The sequence below is a fragment of the Balearica regulorum genome, chromosome 5 (genome assembly GCF_011004875.1).
Source record: "Balearica regulorum gibbericeps isolate bBalReg1 chromosome 5, bBalReg1.pri, whole genome shotgun sequence".
NCBI classification, from domain to species: Eukaryota; Metazoa; Chordata; class Aves; order Gruiformes; family Gruidae; genus Balearica; species Balearica regulorum.
In genome coordinates, this window is record NC_046188.1 from 12,768,207 (window position 1) to 12,789,017 (window position 20,811).

A 20,811-nucleotide genomic window follows, 5' to 3' on the forward strand; every position below is an offset into this window, starting at 1 on the left:
CTGGTCTCAGATCTTCAGAGTATCCTGCACGACACAGTATTTTACCAGTTAAACTGTGAAGAAGATACACAGGTTTGGTTTTTTTTTTTTTTACCTTTTGTATCTCTCTAATCCAGCGGTTGACTCCAGACTGTAGCTGATTGAGGAATAACGGATCCTCAGCCTTCTCACCAAAATCTGTAACCTTTGGTTTTTCTCCACGTTCGTAACACTGCTTGGCAACATTAGTAATGGTTGCATGAATAGGCAGGCTAATCTCTGGAATTTCAATATTCTGCTGCAGATGCAAGAGGCCCATTTCAAGTTCTGCAATCTTTTTCTCAACTGAAGGAGCCATCTTATCTCCATCCCTGAAAAAGCACAGATGTTTCCATATAAGAAGCCAAAACAAAAACCATTCACAACATGCTAAAGCCACATGAACTACTTCCCAACAGTCAGCAACAGCATCATTTGCAACTGTGTGCTTACACAATTTCACATGACTTGTCTTGAACAGTCACTGCTATTTTTTTCATTAAACGCCTACTTTAATTCATTAGCAGAGAAGTGCACTATTTATACTGAATTACCTGTCTGCTTTGCCAGATTCTCTGATGTAGGACTTGAAAAAGGGAGCAACTGCATTGCTAATGAAAGAGTGTAACGTTTCATACGGAGAATCTTCACTGAGAGTGAGCACTCGCAGTTGCGAAGACACTGGTTTGTCAGCATCAATCACTGGTGTACGCTTAATGAACGCCAGACTGCAGAACAGAGAGGAGAGTTACCGACTAAACATTTGAAGCTCAAGTGACAGAATAACTTTAATCTGACTGCTAGTTTAGGTCACAGGAATTAAAAGCTAACATGCATCATCATACTTTATAATCTTTCTTCTGAGAAACTTGAACAAAAGTCTTTCAATAAATACATCTTTGTTGTTCAGTAATCAGCCAAACTTAGCTATCAATAAGGACTTTGCAGTATGGGCACGTTAAAGAGGCACACATCTTATGAAGCTTCACAGTCAAATATGCAGTAAGGTGACAAATACATAAGAGTCAAACGTAACTGAAGATTAGCGAACCCAAGTTGTGTGTGTATGTTACATTTGGATGGAAGCCAAACTAGTAAGACTTTGTTTCTTCAACCTCAGAGCTAGAAGTCCTAACTCCATTCCTTTCAGCTTCATGACACCCCATTGTTTTATCACAGCCTCCACCTTGCAAAGCTACCGCCCTACCTGAATAAAAACACTGCATGAAGTACTAGGTAAACTGGAGGTAAATTTGTAGGTAAACTAGGTAAATCTGCTTGTGTAGGTTTTACATTCATAGGGTAGAAATGCCAAGATTTATTTTACTAACTCACCTGTTTGATTTTATTCCATAATGAATGTCAGTGCTGATACTGTAGGAAATGAACTCTTTTTCCTCTTCTCCTTCATCTCCCACATCCTCTGCAAAAAATATTCTATGTGAGAAATGTTTTATTTCTAAGGCATCTGCCACTGTCTCTCAACCATCTTTGGCCATTATCAGACTAACTTCTAACCTTTATACACCAACTTATTATGCAAAATAGCTTAAACTCGGAGTGGGTTCATTGGTTTTTAACACAACTCTATTAACTTTTTCAGGTTGTTATAAAAAAACCTGATAAAACATTTCAACAAAAAAATTATAACCGACATTCTGCTTGTGAAGCAGAGAGAAATCTTCTGCAATATACAATGTGCATTTATTTGTAGAGATATTCTACATTTAAGTAAGAACATTAAGCAGCTGCTTTTTTCTTTCATAGGTTGCTTTGCATTTTCAGACTTTTTCTTCAAAAGTGATTTGGAAATTAATCCTCTGAACAAAAAAAACCCACCTCGCAACAAAACAAAAACTCAAGCCATGGGAAGTACTCGGGCATTACCACAGCCAGTGTATCACAGATGATGTAACTACTGGGGATGCAGGCGGTTGTGCTGCAATGCAGTGATTTTGGCACAGAAGGTTACTCCCTGTTGGGGGACGTGCTCTGACTGGACACATTACAGTGGACTCTCATCCGGCTTTGATTTCATTTAGTCCTTCATAGGAAATACAGCCTCAGGGTGTCACATTTGTGATCCCAAACACCAGAAGCCCAGTCCCAGAAAAACACTGCACTAGATACCACAAGAACCCGTATGAAAGCTGCTGGCAGGCTGCGCAGCCAGTGATACCACACAGCAGTTTTCATTAATCAGAAATATGGCTTCTGTTTTACTGTATCTGTAATCAATAACTTCATACTATCTAGTCCATCCACAAGTTTCAATAATAATAGTATTGGTTTTAATAGCGTCAGAGAAAACAAGATCTCCATATCTGTAAGTCTGAAGACCGGCTGTCAATCAGAAAATCCTTTCTCCCCAAATAACTGCTGTTAAACCAGAAGACATCAATAGAAATGCCTTCTGCCCATAGTAAATAAGTATTTAGCTTCTAAAACATGTAGTAAGCGTCACAATTTGTTTTTAACCATACATATTTAACAATAGCTATGCGACAAGCCTGGAGCTAAGTGATCACCACTATCTTTCATTATCTCTAACCCAAACTAAGGAAAACCAACCTCATGAGCCAGACATAAGAGAAATTTAGAAATCATCTGTATAGCCTATTAACATCCAATGGATTTTCTTTACATCCTGTGAAATGCTGGATCATGAATTCATAGAGACTGTTGTTCTTCCCCCCCCCCCCCCCCAATTCTACTGCTGTTCCTGCTGAAAAAGAAGTCACGAACTTTGGAAGGGGGAGGAGAAGGATAATCAGCGGAAATAGGCATAAAATAAACAAAAGACAGGATATTTTAAGCACCATCTTAAGTTCACAGTGAATAGAGAGCGAATGGAAGAACCTTCTTCATGTTTCCCACAGTGTGCAGCAAGGGCAGGGCATATATACAGTATCTTACCCTGTGGCTGTTGCCATGTTATATAATGCAATATGAAGTATGACTGTAAGAAGATTCAAGAAACATCTATAGGGGCTGAACCAACAGCACACTAGGGAGTAGAGATACAGAAGTTTAATAATAAAATTTTGCAAGCTCAGGCTGGCAGGCATATAGCCATATACAGACAGTAGGTCTTATTCAATAGTAAAAGTCTGTGTTATTAATGAAGCCTAGTTTTATTTTATTATTGTTCATGAAGCTGGATTCTGTAACAATAACTGCCTATTTAGCAACAGAATTGTTGACAATAAAAGTAATTTTCGAAATAAAGTCAGTAACAACAGCATGTAAATAACAAAGATGTTTCTCAAGTCAGAGTGTCAACTGAGCTGTAGTATTTAATGAAACATTTGATGAGGCTTCTCAGAACCGTTTAGAAGCAGCACAGCCACCACGCTTTGCTAACTAAACAAAGGTCTACGTTTTGGTTTATCAACTTGAGTCACGCTAATTAACCACAGAATAGCACTTTTTACAAGCTGATTGAGGTTTGAGGGTTTTTTCCCCTTCAGGGTATTGTTTTTTGGTTTTGGTGTGGTTTTTTGGGGGGTCTGTTTTAGACCAGTGAGCTGCGTTGCCAAGGAAGTAATTTCCTCAGAGAAGGGAGGCCGCGGCAGGACGCGCCTGCAGCCCACTGACGAAGCACTTTCCAAGCATGACAGGCTGCAGTCGCAGCACAGAAAGCACCTGCGCCCACGTCCGGCCCACAGCATCTGTCCAGAGGCGGCCGAGCAGCATAAGCTCCGGCCCCAGACCCGGAGAACAAAGAATAACGGGGGAGGCCGGGCCAGGCGGAGGCAGCCAGCGCGGGATCCGCCCGCTGATGCAGGCCCTTGTGAGCCACCGCCCTCGCGTAACGCCGAGCCCCGCGGAGCCGCGGCAGCGCGCCTCTTCCCGGCACTCCCGTAGCCGCAGTGCGGCAGGCCGGCGCCTCCCCAGCTGGGGCCGTACGTGAAGGCGAAGGGTCCCCGCAGCCCCTGTGTCGGGCGGGGGAGAGCAGCGCCGCGCCCCTCCCACCCCGCGGCAGGGCGGCGGCTCGATGCAGGCAGCGGCGGGCGCCGCCGCCATTTTGACAGCGCGGCGGCCACCCGGCTCTCGCCTCACCTTTGAGGGTGGAGCGCTCCACCAGGACCGTGTGGACCTGCGGGTCGGAAAGGAACTTGCGCATATGCTCCACGGCGCCCTTCTCCTCCAGGGCCGCCTCCAGCACCGCGGGGGCTTCGCCACCATCCTCCAGCAGCAGCGGCACCAGCTTGCGCAGGTGCTTCTGCAGCACCGACACGTCGGCCACATTCTGCACCGCGGAGCCCGACACCTCCATGCCGCCTTCCTCGCCGCCGGGGCCGCCGCCCCCACCGCCGCCGGAGTCGGACATGCCGAGGCAGGAACACCGGCAGGCGCACCACCCTCCACCCGCTCAGCCGCCGCCCCAGCACTGACCCGCCCGCCGCGCTGCCGCGGGGGAGCCTGGGAAAGGCAGTCCGCCACGCCCCCCGCCGCCGCGCCGAGGGGGCGGCTCCTGGTCCCGGCGCGCTGCGCGACCCCGCCCGCCTCCCACCACAGCCTCTGCACGGCGCAGCAGGGTCCGGGCCGCAGCCCTGCAGCACCCGGGGGGAAAGGGCGGTGCCTCGGCGGCACTGCGGGGAGCCGGAGCACGGGCTAGGCCCTGCAGACCCGCCCGGCCGCTCCCCCGCCTCTCTCTCCTCCACATTTGACAAGTGGTTTAGTCGGGTAGTTTCTTCTGGCAGGAGAGCGCAGTGGGTGAGCGGCAGGGGAAAGGGAACAGGCACCCCCGGCAGCACAGCCCGGGTGAGGTGTGGCCTGGTATTGCCGCCCCGTTACCTAGAAGACAAAGCAGCCCCAGGGCTCGTTTGTCCAAAGAAAAAAAATATTTATTTCATGTTAAAAATAAACGCAGGAGCCAACTCCTCCAGCTAGCGAGTTACGGTTTAACAAATCCAGCACCCGAACCACGAATCCCAGTCTTTTGGAGACTTTCCCAAAAACACAGGACATAACTCGGGAGGGACTGAAAGCACAGCGGTGAGGAGGAGACTTTTCCTGCAGAATCTCTTTTCATTTTTAAAAATCCTTAAAGCTCTTTTACAGCCGCCACATCCATGCCTGCCCTATCCCAGTGAGTACGTGTGGCCGATGTATCAGATGAGTTTAGCTCACGGGCCACTCCTGTTCCTCCTTGCCCAAACTAGTCCCCTCCCTCCCCTGGTGCTGGCTGCTGCCTCATTGTGCCTGGGGAGCGGAGGCAGCAGCGAAGTTCCGCTGACTCCCCAAAAGTACAGACCCAGAGACTGAAAACTCCAGTTTTTGTTCATACGGAGGTGGAAAAGGGGAAGTCGCCCCCCCCCCCCCCAAAAAAAACCACCAACCCCCAAACCAACAAATCACACAAAACTGCCTCCGAACCCCACATGCATGTCCTCAGGTAGACACACAGGGAAATGCAGACACCCTCACAGCCAGGATCCGTTCAGATGTATAGCACAAGACATACAGAAGCTGGGGTAAGACATCCTGCCTGACAAAGGAAGTCCTGACCGGTAAGCCACTACCCAAGTGTAACTCGGCATTAAAGCGTGTATGTCCAGCTAGGATACTAGGAATCCAGAAAGCCCAGCCACATACTCCAGGTCCTTTGTTTCTACCTGGAAAAAACACACCTATGCTCAAGTAGGCTCCTAAGGGGTTTAGGAGTCCAGTTTAACTTTGAAAAAACACTCATTTCTTAAGTAATTGAAATTTCAAACCTTCTTGTCTGGAAGGAAAATGATCTGTTCAGCAACTGAGTTTCAACCACAAGCACCAGAACCAACAGAGGTGATTCATTAAAACCTACCAAAACCATTCAATTTTCACCACCCCAAAACCTTATTAAAAAAAGTTTTATTTCTGATGAAGAAAAACAGTAGTAGATACTAATCTGAATATTCTATTTATAGAATATAGTTACTGAGATAGCATTTAATACAACACTCGCCTAGTTCTGTTTTCCGAAGTCGTTTGCTCATACCCCATCATTCTTCTACATACAGGTTATGTTTTAGAATTACATTTAATATGAAAAAAAAAAAAAAAACAAAACCAAAACACTATCTTTGCTAGGCTGTCTAAATTCCACCAAGGCCACCCCATACCTGGTCCTGCCTGCCTCCTTTCCAATGGGGGAAGAATTATCTACTTACATCCACATAGTGTCAGTACAGGCCAAGCATCCAAAAGCCACACGTTACATTAACATCCTGGCCTTCAGGATGTTTGTTAAAAGGGTGTTGCTAATACTCTTAAGCAACCCAGATAGGTCTCGAGTGTAACTTGGCATCTCATAGGAGGTTAGCTCAAGCTATGGTTCCAAGTCCTAAGCATGCTCATTCTAAACCAGCCATCATCTGCTGCACCAAAATGTCACAAAATTTGTAGCTTACAAAGCAAGATACAGTATTTCATTACTGTAAATTTGCTGCCAGGAAAAAAAAAAAATCAAATACGTAAGGAAGTAAGGAGAAGAAAGCAGGATAGAGATAGGAAATAAAAATTCAAGTAATTATTTATATACATTGCTGCTGAATTGCAGAGAAAGTAGGGTCAAAAAAACCCAACAAGTCTCATCTTACTGGAGGTTCTTAGAAGAGAAATACTCCCTATGCGACAAGAGTTTACGGTACAAAGAACAAGTCTAGAATTCTGGTATTTAAATGCTAGGCTACTTGCAACTAAAAGCCAGTGTAGGTAAGACACTCTGTATTCCTTTAATCACTTCAGTCTCATTTACTGTGCCAAAAGGAGCAGGAGGAAGATGTTATAAATTAAGTTAAAGGAAATCGAAGCAAAGACAAGATAAACTAGCTTTTTGCACAAGTTCTCATATTCAGTTAAAGCTTTGGCTTGCTCAAGTCAGGGTGAAAAATAGTTTGCCTTGATCTACCTCTAGTTAATTATGAATGTCCTTTTCTTAGATACACAAAGGACCTGGCCCTTCTCACAGGTATGTGAGAAGCCATTGAAATCAGCCATCCAAAAAGACAAGATTGCCAATATGACACATTTCCCCTATAGTTTAACTAAAAATATTTCAGAGAATCAGAATGAAAGCGATGACTTGTCAAGACAGATAAGATTTGTTCCTGCCAAATGCCATACAACATATGTAGAAAGAAAACCTTTTGCATAAGTTATAAAAGAAACAACTTCGGAAAAAAAGATGTCTTTTTTCTATATTTAATAATTTGGTATTGAGATGAAAAATAAAGACAAAAAACCCAAACAAGTAACAATCAGAGCAAATCACTTGCTTTCCCATCTCTAATCTTCTTGCACCTGTAATTCTACAGCCAGAGAACCAGAAAAATTACTATGGCAAGGCCTTCATGCTAGCATGAACCCTCTTAGTGTGGTCTTCTGGATCACAAAAATGCCTTAAAATAGGTTGAGGCAATTATGTGAATACCCTTCTCCCCCTTGTAGCAAAACAGTGGAAGGCCTTCAATTATGTGAGAAAGGAATAATGTATTATCTTCTTTAGCTCCACAGTAAATTCTCCCTTGGGAAATTTTTCATACAAAATTTTTAACTACATCAAAGTTTTATTTCATAAGGTAAAGACAGCTCAAGCCAAGTCTCATCATATAAAAGAAACTATAAGCCAGGGAGACAGTGATACGGTAATTAGAACGGCATTTCTTAGTTAGCTATATGCAGTCAGAGTCTCCACAATCATTACACACAGTAAGCACAAGCTCCAAGGAGCAGAAATGCTCTGCTTGGTGGGTGGTCCATAATGGGATCCAGAACAATACTCGGGATACTCAGGTTATCTCCTGTAAGTACATTTGTACAAACTAAAAGTTTACATAAAGCAAACCATCACAGATCCAAACACAAGCATGCTTTACTACACTACACACAGAGTCCCAGTATGGTAGGGGTTGGGAGGGACCTCTGGAGATCATCTAGTCCAACCCCCCCCCGCTAGAGCAGGTTCACCTAAAGCAGGTTGCACAGGATCATGTCTAGGCAGGTTTTAAGTATCTCCAAAGAAGGAGACTCCACAACCTATCTGGGCAGCCTGTTCTGCTGCTCTGTCACCCTCAAAGCGAAGTTTTTCCTCATGTTCAGATGGAACTTCGTGTTCCAGTTTGTGCCTGTTACCCCTTGGTCCTGTTGCTGGGCATCACTGAAAAGAGTCTGGCCCCATCCTCTTGACATCTGCTTGTTAGATATTTAAATATTAAGATTTCCTCTCAGTCTTCTCTTCTCCAGGCTAAACAGAGCCAGCTCTCTCAGCCTTTCCTCATAAGAGACATGCTCCAGTCCCTTAATCATCCTTGTAGCCCTCCACTGGACTCTCTCCAGTAGTTCCCTTTCTTGAACTGGTGAGCCCAGAACTGGACACCATATTCCAGATGTGGCCTCACCAGTGCAGAGTAGAGGGGGAGGATAACCTCCCTCGACATGCTGGCCACACTCTTCTTAATGCACCCCAGGATACCATTGGCCTTCTTGGTCACAAGGACACACTGCTGGCTCATGGATAACTTCTTGTCCACCGGGATTCCCGTGTCCTTCTCTGCAGTGCTGCTTCCCAGCAGGTCAAGCCCTAACCTATACTGGTACTTGGGGTTATTCCTCCCCAGGTGCAGGACTCTACACTTGCCTTTGTGGAATCTCATTAGGTTCCAACTCTCCAGCCTGTCCAGGTCTCAACTGAATGGCAGCGCAGCCTTCTGGTCTGTTGGCCACTCCTCCCAGTTTTGTATCATCAGCAAAGTTGCTGAGGGTACACTCTGTCCCCTCGTCCAGGTCATTGACGAGTACATTGAACAAGACAGGACCCAGTACTGACCCCTGGGGCACACCGCTAGCTACAGGCCTTCAACTAGACTCTGCGCCGCTTATCACAATCCTCTGAGCTCTGCCATTCAGCCAGTTCTCAATCCACCTCACTGTCCACTTGTCTAACCCACGCTTCCTGAGCTTGCCTATGAGGATGTTAAGGGAGATGGTGTCAAAAGCCTTGCTGAAGTCAAAGTAGACAACATCCACTGCTCTACCCTCATTTACCAGCCAGCCATTCCTTCCTTTCCACTTCTAAGAAGCCAAACCAAACAAGCAATGCCAAAAAAAAGTTAGTCAAGAGAAAGGATTGAAGTTCACTTCCTGAACATGCTTGCAACTCATTAAAAATCCCACATTACTACTGTCAGTACTTTAAAATACTGCATTTTGAGAGGTATTTGACCCCAACTTTGTAAACTGAATGACTGAATCCTCAGTTGTTTCACTACCTAGTTTTTGACTGATCAACCTTGGGAGTGCATGTGGCGAGTTCACTTCTGAACTCATGCAGAAAACTCTTTCTTACAGTATGCAAAGGCTTCTCATTTATAACTCATGCTACTAGTCAGATATCGATCTAGGCTTACACTCCCCCCAAGCCCACCACTTACTGAAAGTCAGCTTTATGTAATTTCCTTAGTTCTTTTGAACATTTTTATGGATTCCAGAGGGAAGACAATTCCTACTGGAGTTCAGTTTGTTCCCACATCCTTGCCACCTCACCACGTATCATCTACCACACGATAACCCCCAATTATATGGCTACTTTGCTTGAAGCCTGTCAATATGGAAGTGTTCCAGGGGAAAATACTATGGTATTTGTAGATTGGAGATTTATCAAATTCCTTTCAGTACTGATAGTTGCTGTAAAAGTTAAGTCTGCTTCTTTTACTGAATATCCATTATTCTCCTTTTTTCACTAATGGTCTTCCCATAATTTTTGCTTTTGTGAAATTTATGAAATTATTTTAATTTGTACAGCTGATTCTGCAAAATATATCTGAACACCCCCCCAAACACCCTGTGCTAATTTAGTTTCATGATGAGCAAGTAAAATTCACATGTTCTTTATTTGTCCATATAATACACCATTTTTTTTTAAAGTTTTAAAATTAGATAAAAGCATATTAAATGGCAGGTGTATGAAGTTCTTCAGAAACAATGCCAGAACAAAAAAAATTGAATTACAAAATGTTAAAAAATATGTAGGTACATTTGAACTTAACATTCCACTAACGCATAATGTTACAGATATTGTCTAATGAAAAATAATTGTGCCACTTACCTATTCTTGCTGTTTCTAGGAACTTTTTATTCTGTACACAGGACGATTCTGTACAAAATATGAAGTCTACATTTTTATTACTTATTACCATAAAACAAGGTACAATGTATGTACAATATTAAAATGAAGCCATACTAAAGCCACACTAAAAAGACACTTGTAATATTACTTTTGACATTCCTGATGTACAGGTGTAATTTTGGAAAACGAGGGAAGGTGTCAGACAGAACTTTATGAAGAACAACAGTCACCAAAATTCTACTTTTTTTTTTATTTTGGATGTATTAGTTTTGGACTGGTTTAGTACAGGATAAGTAGTATATAAATACTGATAATAAACATGCTAAACCATTAGCGGTGACAGATTTTGGAATGTTGCCTAAGCCAATGTTTAGTGGCCCAAAACTTAAAATATGAATTTATGGTGAACTTTAAGCCTTTAAAAATATCGTAATATTTCCTTTTTTTTTTTTGGTGAGTGTTCATCTTCGATAAAGAACAGAAATAGAATCTAGACAGTGAAAGATGTTCTTATACGTTGAGCATCACACAATCAATCAAACATTGATATACAGGTGGTTTTTCCCCCCCCCCCCTTGGGTAACATAAGAATAACTCCTTTCAGCAACCTCTTGCACAAACATACTGAAATCAAAGGTAACTGATAATCTACCAGCTAAAGATGGAAGTTCAAACAATGGTATATCAAAATACATAGACATTGCTTTACACAATTAAAAAAAGCACCCTTTTCCCCTCAAAAGGAGAAGGCATCTTTAAACTGTTTTAATATAGTTTATCCTAATGGTAAAGCATATTCTTTTTCAAGTTTTACAGGAAATGTTTTCAGACACAGTGGACATTCCACTTAAAGGTTGGGTTGGTCTTTAAATTTAGTAGTTGTAAGCCAATATTTACCACCCACAATTTTCTTCCAATAGACAACATAACAAATATTGGAAACTGAATGTTAAATGCAACTAACAAACAGCAGGCACTACATCTGCACAAGGTTACTATGAAGGTCTGCTTTGCGTAATTTTGTTTTTTAATGGATGCAGGAGATGTTATACTTCCTTAAAAAGTAAACCAAAACTATTTTTAAAGAAGCCACATTTTTATCTCTTTATGCATCAGACATTAAACATTAAGTTATATCATGTTACTGCCAGAGACAAAAGAAACTAATCACCCATTTAGAATAGCAGAACACATTTCAAACAGCTTGTAAGCAGGATAAGTAAGTCAAAATACTGGCCACCCTGAGAGAAATCAAATATTGAAGACAAAGCACTATATTTTTAAAGAGATTTTCCTCCCGTGCTTTTCCATCTACAACAAAAAGCTCATTACATGCAAGTAATCTTGTGGAATATATAGCAGCATTTGAAGATCATCAGCAACTCAGATGCATTTTCAGTTCACTTGTGAGGTGTATTTGCAGCACATGTGCTCTTTACAGCAACAACAACAAAAAAATATTTTCACGGTAAAATTATGGTCACTATCTCCTCAGCTCTTAGACTCATTTAAAAAGAAGCAGAATGGAATTCAAGGGTCTGTTCTTTTTCTTAGTTTAATAAGCTTGTGATGTTGTGTTTCCTGAAAGGTTATGTTCATCTTTCAGATAAAGACTGATACAACTGAAATCACGCATAATATCTGCCACAGAATATTGAACTCCTAGAGCCCAAGAAAAATGCTGAGTATTAAAAGCTCAGATAAGGGAGAAAACAGTGAAAGAGTATTTTATTGACTTGAAAAAAACTTAAAATGAAATTTTATATTCAGTCTTACTCCCAGTCATAGTAATCAAAATTTCATTTTAGGAAAAATTCTTCTACCAGTTCATATCTGGAATACTGGTGCCGTATTATACAATAAAGACTGGAAAATATGGCTTTAAATATACATAAATTATTAGGACATGGTATATATAGATATATATCTTTATCCTAAGTAAAGGAGAAATAAATTTACAGAATTCTTAGAAAGGAATGATGATCGAGGATTGTCATGAAGGTATCAGTTTGTAAGCCGTGTTTTATAATACGAAAGAATAACTGTGTATTTTCAAAACTGCTGGTATATTACAAGACAGCAATAATGTGGAAACAACTGTAAAGTTGAAAAATCCTAGAAAAACTTTAATACTTAAATTTGAAATAATTTTCTTTTTGAAAACACACATTTATCATTAGTACCAACTATTGGTCATTCCCTTATTTAGACAGAAAGAGTGTATAGAATGCTTTTCTCAAATGTGACTATAAAAACTGCATGTTATCAGCTAGCTGGTACTATAACAACACCTCCAGGAAATTGTGTCCACTTCATTATAGTCAACCCAATATTCTGCATATGGAATAGGGTAATTTACCATTGTTTGAACTACTAATCTTGAGCTGCATACTCTAAGTTATTGCCTACAGAACTGGGTTGAAGAAAGCTTTGACTTTGTGTGTAACTGATTGGTATGGCACAAAAAAGTAAGTTCTACTGTAGAACTGAGTCCAGAAGAAAAAAAAACAACAACTTTTCCTCCAAAATAATATTTCACTGCAATATTTTAATGCCCATCATGTGATATTAATTCATCAGCTCTGCAATGTGATTCCAAGGCTTTCATGGTATAGATATCCTGAGGCAGTTCTGACTTGCGTCGCACAAGAGGACGATCTTTTTTCTGATCTTTCTGTGCCTGAAATAAGAACAGAACAAAGTTGGCTAAAAATATTAATTACTAAACAATTACCTTAAAAATATTTCTTGCACATCAGTATGTTCACTTATGGGAAAAAAAAATCCAACACATGGGGAAAAGTTTATACTTTCTCCTCTTTACCCCACCAGCTATCCAGTTTCAAGTCTCAAGACCATTTTTTTTTCTAAGAGGAAAAATTAGAAACAATTAACAAATTCTAAGCTATTAGCAATCATGACATTACTATCACAATTATCACTTGATAACATCTTTAAAACCATCATCTATCTTCTCACTTATTTTTCATTTTGTATGTCTCTACATTTAAGATAAATTATTTTAAATTTTTTCCATGCTTCTAATTACACCATTCACACAGCTGAAAATTATCTTACTGAGGCTCTCTCAAAACCAGACAGTATTCCTATCAAACTATCTTGAAACTACATAATAGTGTCTTTATATATCCACATCTGTCTCACCTACCCTAATTTGCCTGTTAGATCAATGATGTTTATTCATGTTATTCTATAAAAAAGTCCTTATAAAAAAAAACCTGATTGGCTTTTACTTAGCCATTGATTTACCAGCATGCTCAAAAAGTTAGTAAGTCACAGTGGTCAAATTTTGTTGTAGCAAAGTGTATTCACTAAAAACGCTCACATAGTCCACTATAGAAAAAAAATCCTAGTCTACTTTCCTCAGCCGTTCTATCACATCTTCAGTATGGACATTCTGCTACCCTGCTAACCTCTGGCATAAACCTTACTTTCACTGAAACTGCGTAGATCTCTACATAGTTCTCACTTCTGAGCTTTTATTTAAAAAAAATAAACTAAGTTGTCCTTTTGATTTGCCTTTTTTTTTTTTTTTTTTACACCGGTAACTGTAATACCTCTTGTTTTAGCATCAATTTCTGATGGTACTTAGCAAGGAATACATAACTGTCTTTCCAGTGTCCTCTGAAAGACTGATGCAAGAATGCTACCTAGCTTGCTTTCTGCAATTCTCTAATCCTTTTCCTGCCTGGTGACCCAGACTTATCAATCCTCTTGCAAGCTTTACACTTCTTATAGATTTCTGGAAGTTTTTCTAATAATAATAATTCCTGTTTCAAACCATTCTATTAGCTCTGCTAGTACAGAATCTTTATCTTTGAAAAACAGGCTTATAACCTTCTAATCATCTCATTTACTACTTGCTCTGAGCAAGGAAAATAAGGAAAATGTGCACATGGAGAGATGGCTAAAGAATGCTAGGACAGTTCCAATCCAAGTTTCAGAATATTATTTAGTTTACCATTTGTTTCTTTTCCATTAGCATCACTCTCTTAATCCCCATTCCTTCTAACAATTGGGGGAGGGAAATCAAGCTCATCCACAGGAACATGATGCACTCATTTTCCAGCTGGAACATTATCAGTGAAAGCTGTATATAGCCCCAACATTATAGCTCTTGAAGTTGAACTCTTTGCAGAAAAGAAGGTAAGACCTAGGTAGAGTCCTTGGTTTTAGCTTGGGCTGCCATTACTGTTTGTGCATTTTACATGGTGTAATACTGGCCCAAATCCCCAAACACTTGAGCAACTGGGACTGGGAACTTTGTTCTTAACTGCTGGTCCCAACTTCTAGCATATAGTCATAACTTGACTGCTTTTCTTTGAGAACTAATGCTAGAGCACGCAGATTTAGGAGGTATGAGTTTTAATTCCCTCTGGCCAGGTGGAAAGTGAACCAAGGTCTCATAGATCTTGAGGAAATGGTTATGCACTAGGAAATAGCATAGTAAAAGATGGAGGCTACCATCCACACAAATCTAAGATTAAGCAGTACTCATTTTTTCCCAATAACCTTGTATATACCCTTCTCCACTAGAAATGGTTCTCAGCTCTGGAGCTAGTGAAAGGAGGCCCCTCTCCCCATCACGTGGGCCTGGCTAAGCTATCCAAGGTCTGAAGAAAGGCAGAGGTTTAGAGACTTTAAACCCAATGCTCCTCACTGACTAGCTTTAACTAGTGTTCCCATTCCAGGGAATGCCACCCTCATTCATTGCCCTGGACAGGCATGTAATTCAGCTGAGATTTACATGTAATGCATAGGGTTCCAATCCAGCGGTGTCTGAAAAACAGCAAATCACTGAGCATGTCTTGGAGGCATTCCAGCATTTCTTTTGATATCGGTACTTATCCAAAATGCCACAGTACAAACACTAAAATATAATCTTGCAGGCTAACAACACGAATTTTAAGAAAATAATGTAAGAGGTTAGGTTGACCATAGGCTTATTTTTATTAAATTTCTTGTTTGATACATTGGTTCAAATTAACAGACTTTATCTCCAATCTCAACCAGTTTTTCAGCTCCAGATAATTTCTCTGGTCTTAAGCTTTACTGGATTTAGAGATATTCGCAGTACTGATATTCCTACCAGACATCTTAGTGATACTGCAATGCCCCCTGGCACCTCTCCACTTTCCATCAGCTCCAAGTTTAATTCTCTAGTTTGAATGTCAGGATTCCAGTTCCACTTCAAGTAAAAACACTTGACAATCACTAAGCATTAGCTACAGATGAAGAGATTGGAATGACCTTGAGAGTCCATCCTTGCCCTGCAGTAGAGTAATGGAACATGACAGATGGCGGACTAAGGAAGACCACCCATATGCAGGCAAGACACACACACACATTTTCTCAAAATGTAGTAGCTTTAGCCACCAAGGAGGCCTTGAATAGTAAACATGTCATCACTAGAATCTGTATTTTATACAAGTTTGCCTTATGAAAAAACAAAACTGTTAGAGAACAGAATATGAAGTTTATTACTCTAGGATAAATAGTTACAGGGCTGAAACTAAAGCCCAAGTTTATGCCTATGATTAACAGTCACTTAAAAAAAGTAATTAATAATTTAGAGTACTTGGTTATCTTCACATGGCTTTACCTGACAAGCCTCCTCTTTCACTGTCTTTTTCAGCATCTGCAAATCTTCAATTAAAGGCCCATCTGTTTCCATTGCAACAGGACTGTTCAGCAAACTCGTGTCACTGTATGTTGGGTACTAATAAAATGCAAAGTGTTAAAATAATAATTCTTAGTTGTAATACCTAAATACTAAGAGTGTATTTGAGCATTTGAATGATATGATTAGTTATTTGAGATTAGCATCAATATCTTATGCTTCCAGGCACCAAGTAATACATTTTAAAATGAAACTCCAATACTTCTACTTGGCAGAAATGTTCTGTTGAAAAATACAGTCAGAACACAAAAAGATATGCTTTGATCATCTGGGATTGAATTTTTAAATATTCAGATTTTGCCAGTATTGAATGTCTACTTTGGCAATCATTTATCTGAAACCTTATTAATACATTGTCTAGTGATTTGTGAACAGTGTAGCAACCAAAATACAATGATTTTACTTTCTGGTGCAATTTTGTGTTGGAAGAGAAAATACACTGTTAAAAGGCCAAATATGGTTAATAAACATTTTAAATAATTTCAAAACAAAATATTAAAAGGTTTTCTATCTTGAGAAAGTAAAACAGCCATAAGTCTTTGGGGAATAAAAAAATCTTATAAAAACACTTGTATAGTATTTAAAGCTTACTGTACAGCAATCTCAGTATTTTAAATTCTATTTTAATTCAGACAAGGTGTATGTGGCCTTGAAATCAACTCATTTACAAACACACACACTTTTTCATCCATTTTCCTCAAATATTTTAGTATCTGAGTGTACCAATAACTTAATGCAGATGAGACAAAACAGGAAAAAACTGTCAGCAAGGATGTAACAACTATAGTGATCTAAAGTCTTAAAACATATTCTTGTGTCATGCAGAGTTAGGAATAGCTCTTAACAACAAGAATTGTCAGTAAACAGACAACTAAAGTTGCAGGAAAAAATTCCTTAAAAATCCATTATATAATATATACTGCTAAAGGCATTGATATCCTTCCATCAATTCAGTGGAGCACTCTGTTCAAATTAATAATTTTTATTTTAAATCGCTTCCAATTATTAGCTCTCTTCGAGTGTACTATGCAGAACGTGCTGTATACAGGTTGTATTAACCTGTTTTGGAAAATGTACACAGTTACAAAAAATTACTTGGGAAGAAAAGGAAATTTACACTGTAGAACTCTAAATTTTACTACTAGAAGTCAATCCCTTTATCTAGCCAGACATGCAATAGTTCATCATTTGTGACAGCAAATGACCATGTCTATCAAGTACTCTTCAAGCAAGGCTTTTGTATGGCTTGTCTTATTAAAGGAATGTTTTGTCACTGAAAGTCAATTGCTGGTTTCATATCAATGGTTCTTTTTTGATTAACTCATCTGTTGTCAACTGATATTTTGTTTAATTTTAACAAATTTGATTTGAGCAGTTTAGTAATTGTTCCTTGAGGAATGCCACGAGAGGAAAAAAATTTATGAAATTCCTCCTTCTTAGAAAAAAGATGACCCCATACTTTGTTTTAAAGTAGCGCTGAGATCATAGAGCATCCCACTTCTGTTTACAGAGTACTGTTACTCCATCTTCCACAACTTTAATCTCAGCTAGACAATGTTGAAAAGATACAGTACAAGTAAGTTTCTTGCTGCAGTATAATAAAATTCTGGCTGCAGAGTAATTGAAATGTTTGAGTTTGTTTCCCCCATAGCAGCAATCAGTATGATTGAGATAAAGGAAAACTGGCAGCATTCTCCAAGCAAATTAAGTAGAAGGGGTAAAAAACCCAAGCCAAACCATCCCCTTCTCCCGTAATTTCAAAATATAATGAAAAACCTAGAGGACCTTTGTTTCTTTACCAAAATTTCAGTTACATAAAGTAATGCCTGACAGATGTTTTCCTTTTAGTAAGAACCTGAGGTGCAGGTTCACCAGAAGACCGGCCCAATGGAAATATGAGAACAAATGCAGCAGACAAGAATGTACAATATTACTTTAATCCATTTGACACAGAGGAAAACTGACCAGTCATAACTCACAGTTTGCAGAAAGATCTCTTTTGTAATATATTGTTTGCAAACAGCTTTTCAAGAGAAACCAATTACGGCATCTCTATATTTTCCATAATTTTGCACAATAACTTTTCAAACCGCAATACAGTATATCTCCTATTGTAAGAAAAGGAAAAAAGTACTTCATATCATACTTTTCAGATACCTTTTAAAAAAATAATTACTTGCACAAGAGAAAGGTTACAAATTTTTAAAGTATTTTTATTGTATATCTTTCATAATACAATTAGTGAAATTGCTTTATTTCCATGATCAGACCTGTTTCCCCCACTGATATTTAACAAAACTAAAGTATTTAAACATGAACATGTCAATCTTTTCTAAATACCTGGGGATTTGATTTGGCTAGATTTTCTATTTTAACCCATGCTTCTTCCCGTTCCTTCAATTTTAGCTTCTCTCTGGAAAAAAAAAATTAGAAGCAAAAATGGCAAAAAAAGTTTGGTGAATCTTGTATCACAACTTGTATACTTTGGTAAATAAAAAGAAATTCACTGAAAGAATTCAACAGAATAAATTATTTAGCTATGCCTGTGTCCGCCTACTGCCCAAAGTATCACTTAACTGTTGACAGGATAATTTGCATCATATCAATACCCCATGATCACAAAGCAACATTAAAAGGAAAAAAACCTTGTATTTTCTCATGAAAGCAACAAACTGGCTGATACTAGTTGTCCTGGTTTTGGCTGGGACAGAGTTCATTTTCTTAACTGTAGCTGGTATGGGGCTGTGGTTTGGATTTGTGCTGAAAACAGTGTTGGTAACACAGGGATGTTTTAGTTACTGCTGAGCAGTGCTGACACAGAGCCAAGGCCTTTGCTGCTCCTCACCCCACCCCACCAGTGAGTAGGCTGGGGGTGCACAAGGAGTTGGGAGGGGACACAGCCGGGACAGCTGACCCCAATGACCAAAAGGATATTCCATACCAAATTCTATCTTCCAAATCCCTGCTCTGTTCACTGACCTATGAAAGAAGATACTAAACAGGATTCTTCTGTCAAATAATGTACGAACACCCTGTATTACAACAGAGTAACAATTTTATTTTGGGTAATTTTTAGAAAAACACGCACATATGCTCACATATGTGAGCAATGCTGAAAAACACTGGAAAAAGTGTTTTGGGAAGAGTTGAGTGATAGCATGAAAGAAAATAACACTGGGTAAATAAAGCATGCTAAAATAAACACAGGATGAAAACTAAACTCTAACAGATCTTTTACACTGGGCTTCACAATTAGCACTCTCAAAAAATTAATTTTTTAGGAAGATGGTGACCCCCAGCAGTATTAGGTCCAATACTACACAAAGCATCCTGTTCAAGATTTTACAGTTCACATATAACAAGAAGTTTCACCAAGCTGATTTTGAGACTGCTGTAATCAAATGGGCAACTTCCCACTAAAGACACAGTAGTTTTTCAGAGCTAAAGCACTCTGAACAAATTATTCAAGAACAGACACACTGACATGAAAACTTACTTCAGTTTTTCTGCTTTAAATTGCTGTGTGCAGTCATCGAACAGTTTTTGGTTCATCTCCATGAAGAGTTTCAGAGCATTGTATATCAAGCCATGTATTGTCCTATAAGTAAAACTTCTGGTTGAAACTCAGAGTACTTTAAACTTTGAAATCTATTTTTTCTGGTGAACAGTAGCCAATAGCCTACATAACTGGAAAATTACATCATTTCAGAATAAGTGGAAACAAAACTAGTCAGTGGAAGTTTCAGTTTACCCTCAAAAGGGCTAATACAAGTACTAAAAATACAAACTTTGAAGGCAGTTTTCTTACTCTATAGTGCTACTCATCACTTATACTTCTGATGTTTGAACTTCATTTTTAATGCTACATGTAACTAACTATACAGGACTAGTTTTGAAATTTAGTAGCTGACACTAATCAAACTTATTATTAGTTATTAGAGAAAATGCAAGATGACATTTAAGATTGTGATATAAGTAAGTTGCTGGCAATTGACAAAAAAGTTAGTGATTAAAAGGAGCCTAGAAAAGACACCATTCATTTTGAAAACTGCCACACAGCAACAGCACTCATTTCAAACCAATTATGCCAGGACTCTTCAGAAAAGTGTTAGAAAAGCGAAGTGGAAAACATCAGAAAAATTAAACAAAAATAATCTGCTTTATGAAGCACTTTTACAAAGTAATTTACAGCTCCAGTCTGTGATTGATTCCTGACCATTAAATCCCAAAAGCAATCAGTTAAGTGATTACTTTGTATCATACACGTGAGCTACAAGTAAGAGCGCAGCTGTACTGGGTAGCACGACTTCTGCTCAGAATAAAACGAATGCATGGCCTTGAAAGCCAGAAAAAACCCACTCATGGCACTCCACATTTACTATGTACAGTTGCATCGCTGAATCAGAATTTTATTAATGAGCACATTATTTGTTACTGCTTACATCCAGTGACAGTAACCAATCACTTTAACATCACTCTGTCTTCCATTTCTTTTCCTGTGTTTAGTGGCAGATTGATAATGCATTCTTGGCCAAGTCAGCAGCAGTCTGTGATAATTTCACCATCCCAGCAGTTGCACAACAGCTCAAACAAAGAGGCACTGGAACAGCTGCAGAAAGGAGCTGACCAGGACTGTTTTCATGTGTAAGTACTATGTTATTGTGGAGAAAAAAGTGAAAATAGTCAATGGAGAAAGAAGAGAAAACAATAAACAAAAAGGAGGAGGGAAAAAAGAAGAGGAAAGGAAAAAATGACCTAATCTACAATCCACTAGAATGCAGAAGAAATGCAAACCAGCAAAGACATTAGAGATGCGAAATCAAAGTTAGTCTTTAGAAGTATCTGAACCTCAGATTAATGTCAAATTTGCTTCATATTAATAAAAATGTGTCATGGATTAGATGCACTAAAACATTGATTCTTGTATAATGAAAAAAGGAAAAACTATCTTCCTCAATTCTTAATATTTCCTAAAAAT

The 20,811-nt window shown here is 39.4% G+C and overlaps 2 protein-coding genes across 7 annotated transcripts in view; both read right to left on the minus strand.

Annotated features, from left to right (window-relative positions):
- The window catches only part of DYNC1H1 (dynein cytoplasmic 1 heavy chain 1), a 44,929-nt gene extending 40,475 nt beyond the window's left edge, over positions 1-4,454 (minus strand). For both annotated transcript variants that reach the window (XM_075753537.1, XM_075753538.1), the window contains exons 1-4: positions 4,081-4,454; positions 1,354-1,441; positions 573-746; positions 95-350 (exon numbers count right to left, since the gene is read on the minus strand). In XM_075753537.1, coding sequence (XP_075609652.1) covers positions 95-350; positions 573-746; positions 1,354-1,441; positions 4,081-4,351 — 789 coding nt within the window. In that variant the 5' untranslated portion in view covers positions 4,352-4,454. The remainder of the gene's footprint in view (positions 1-94; positions 351-572; positions 747-1,353; positions 1,442-4,080) is intronic.
- A 6,249-nt stretch (positions 4,455-10,703) lies between these two features.
- The window catches only part of PPP2R5C (protein phosphatase 2 regulatory subunit B'gamma), an 81,279-nt gene continuing 71,171 nt past the window's right edge, over positions 10,704-20,811 (minus strand). For 2 of the 5 annotated variants that reach the window (XM_075753539.1, XM_075753540.1), the window contains 4 exons: positions 19,330-19,431; positions 18,174-18,246; positions 15,756-15,872; positions 10,704-12,812 (listed from right to left, as the gene is read on the minus strand). In XM_075753539.1, the coding sequence (XP_075609654.1) occupies positions 12,681-12,812; positions 15,756-15,872; positions 18,174-18,246; positions 19,330-19,431 (424 nt within the window). In that variant the 3' untranslated portion in view covers positions 10,704-12,680. Of the gene's footprint in view, positions 12,813-15,755; positions 15,873-17,812; positions 17,942-18,025; positions 18,247-19,329; positions 19,432-20,811 lie in introns of those variants that run through there. The other 3 variants (XR_012835561.1, XR_012835562.1, XM_075753541.1) reach the window with 2 other exon arrangements.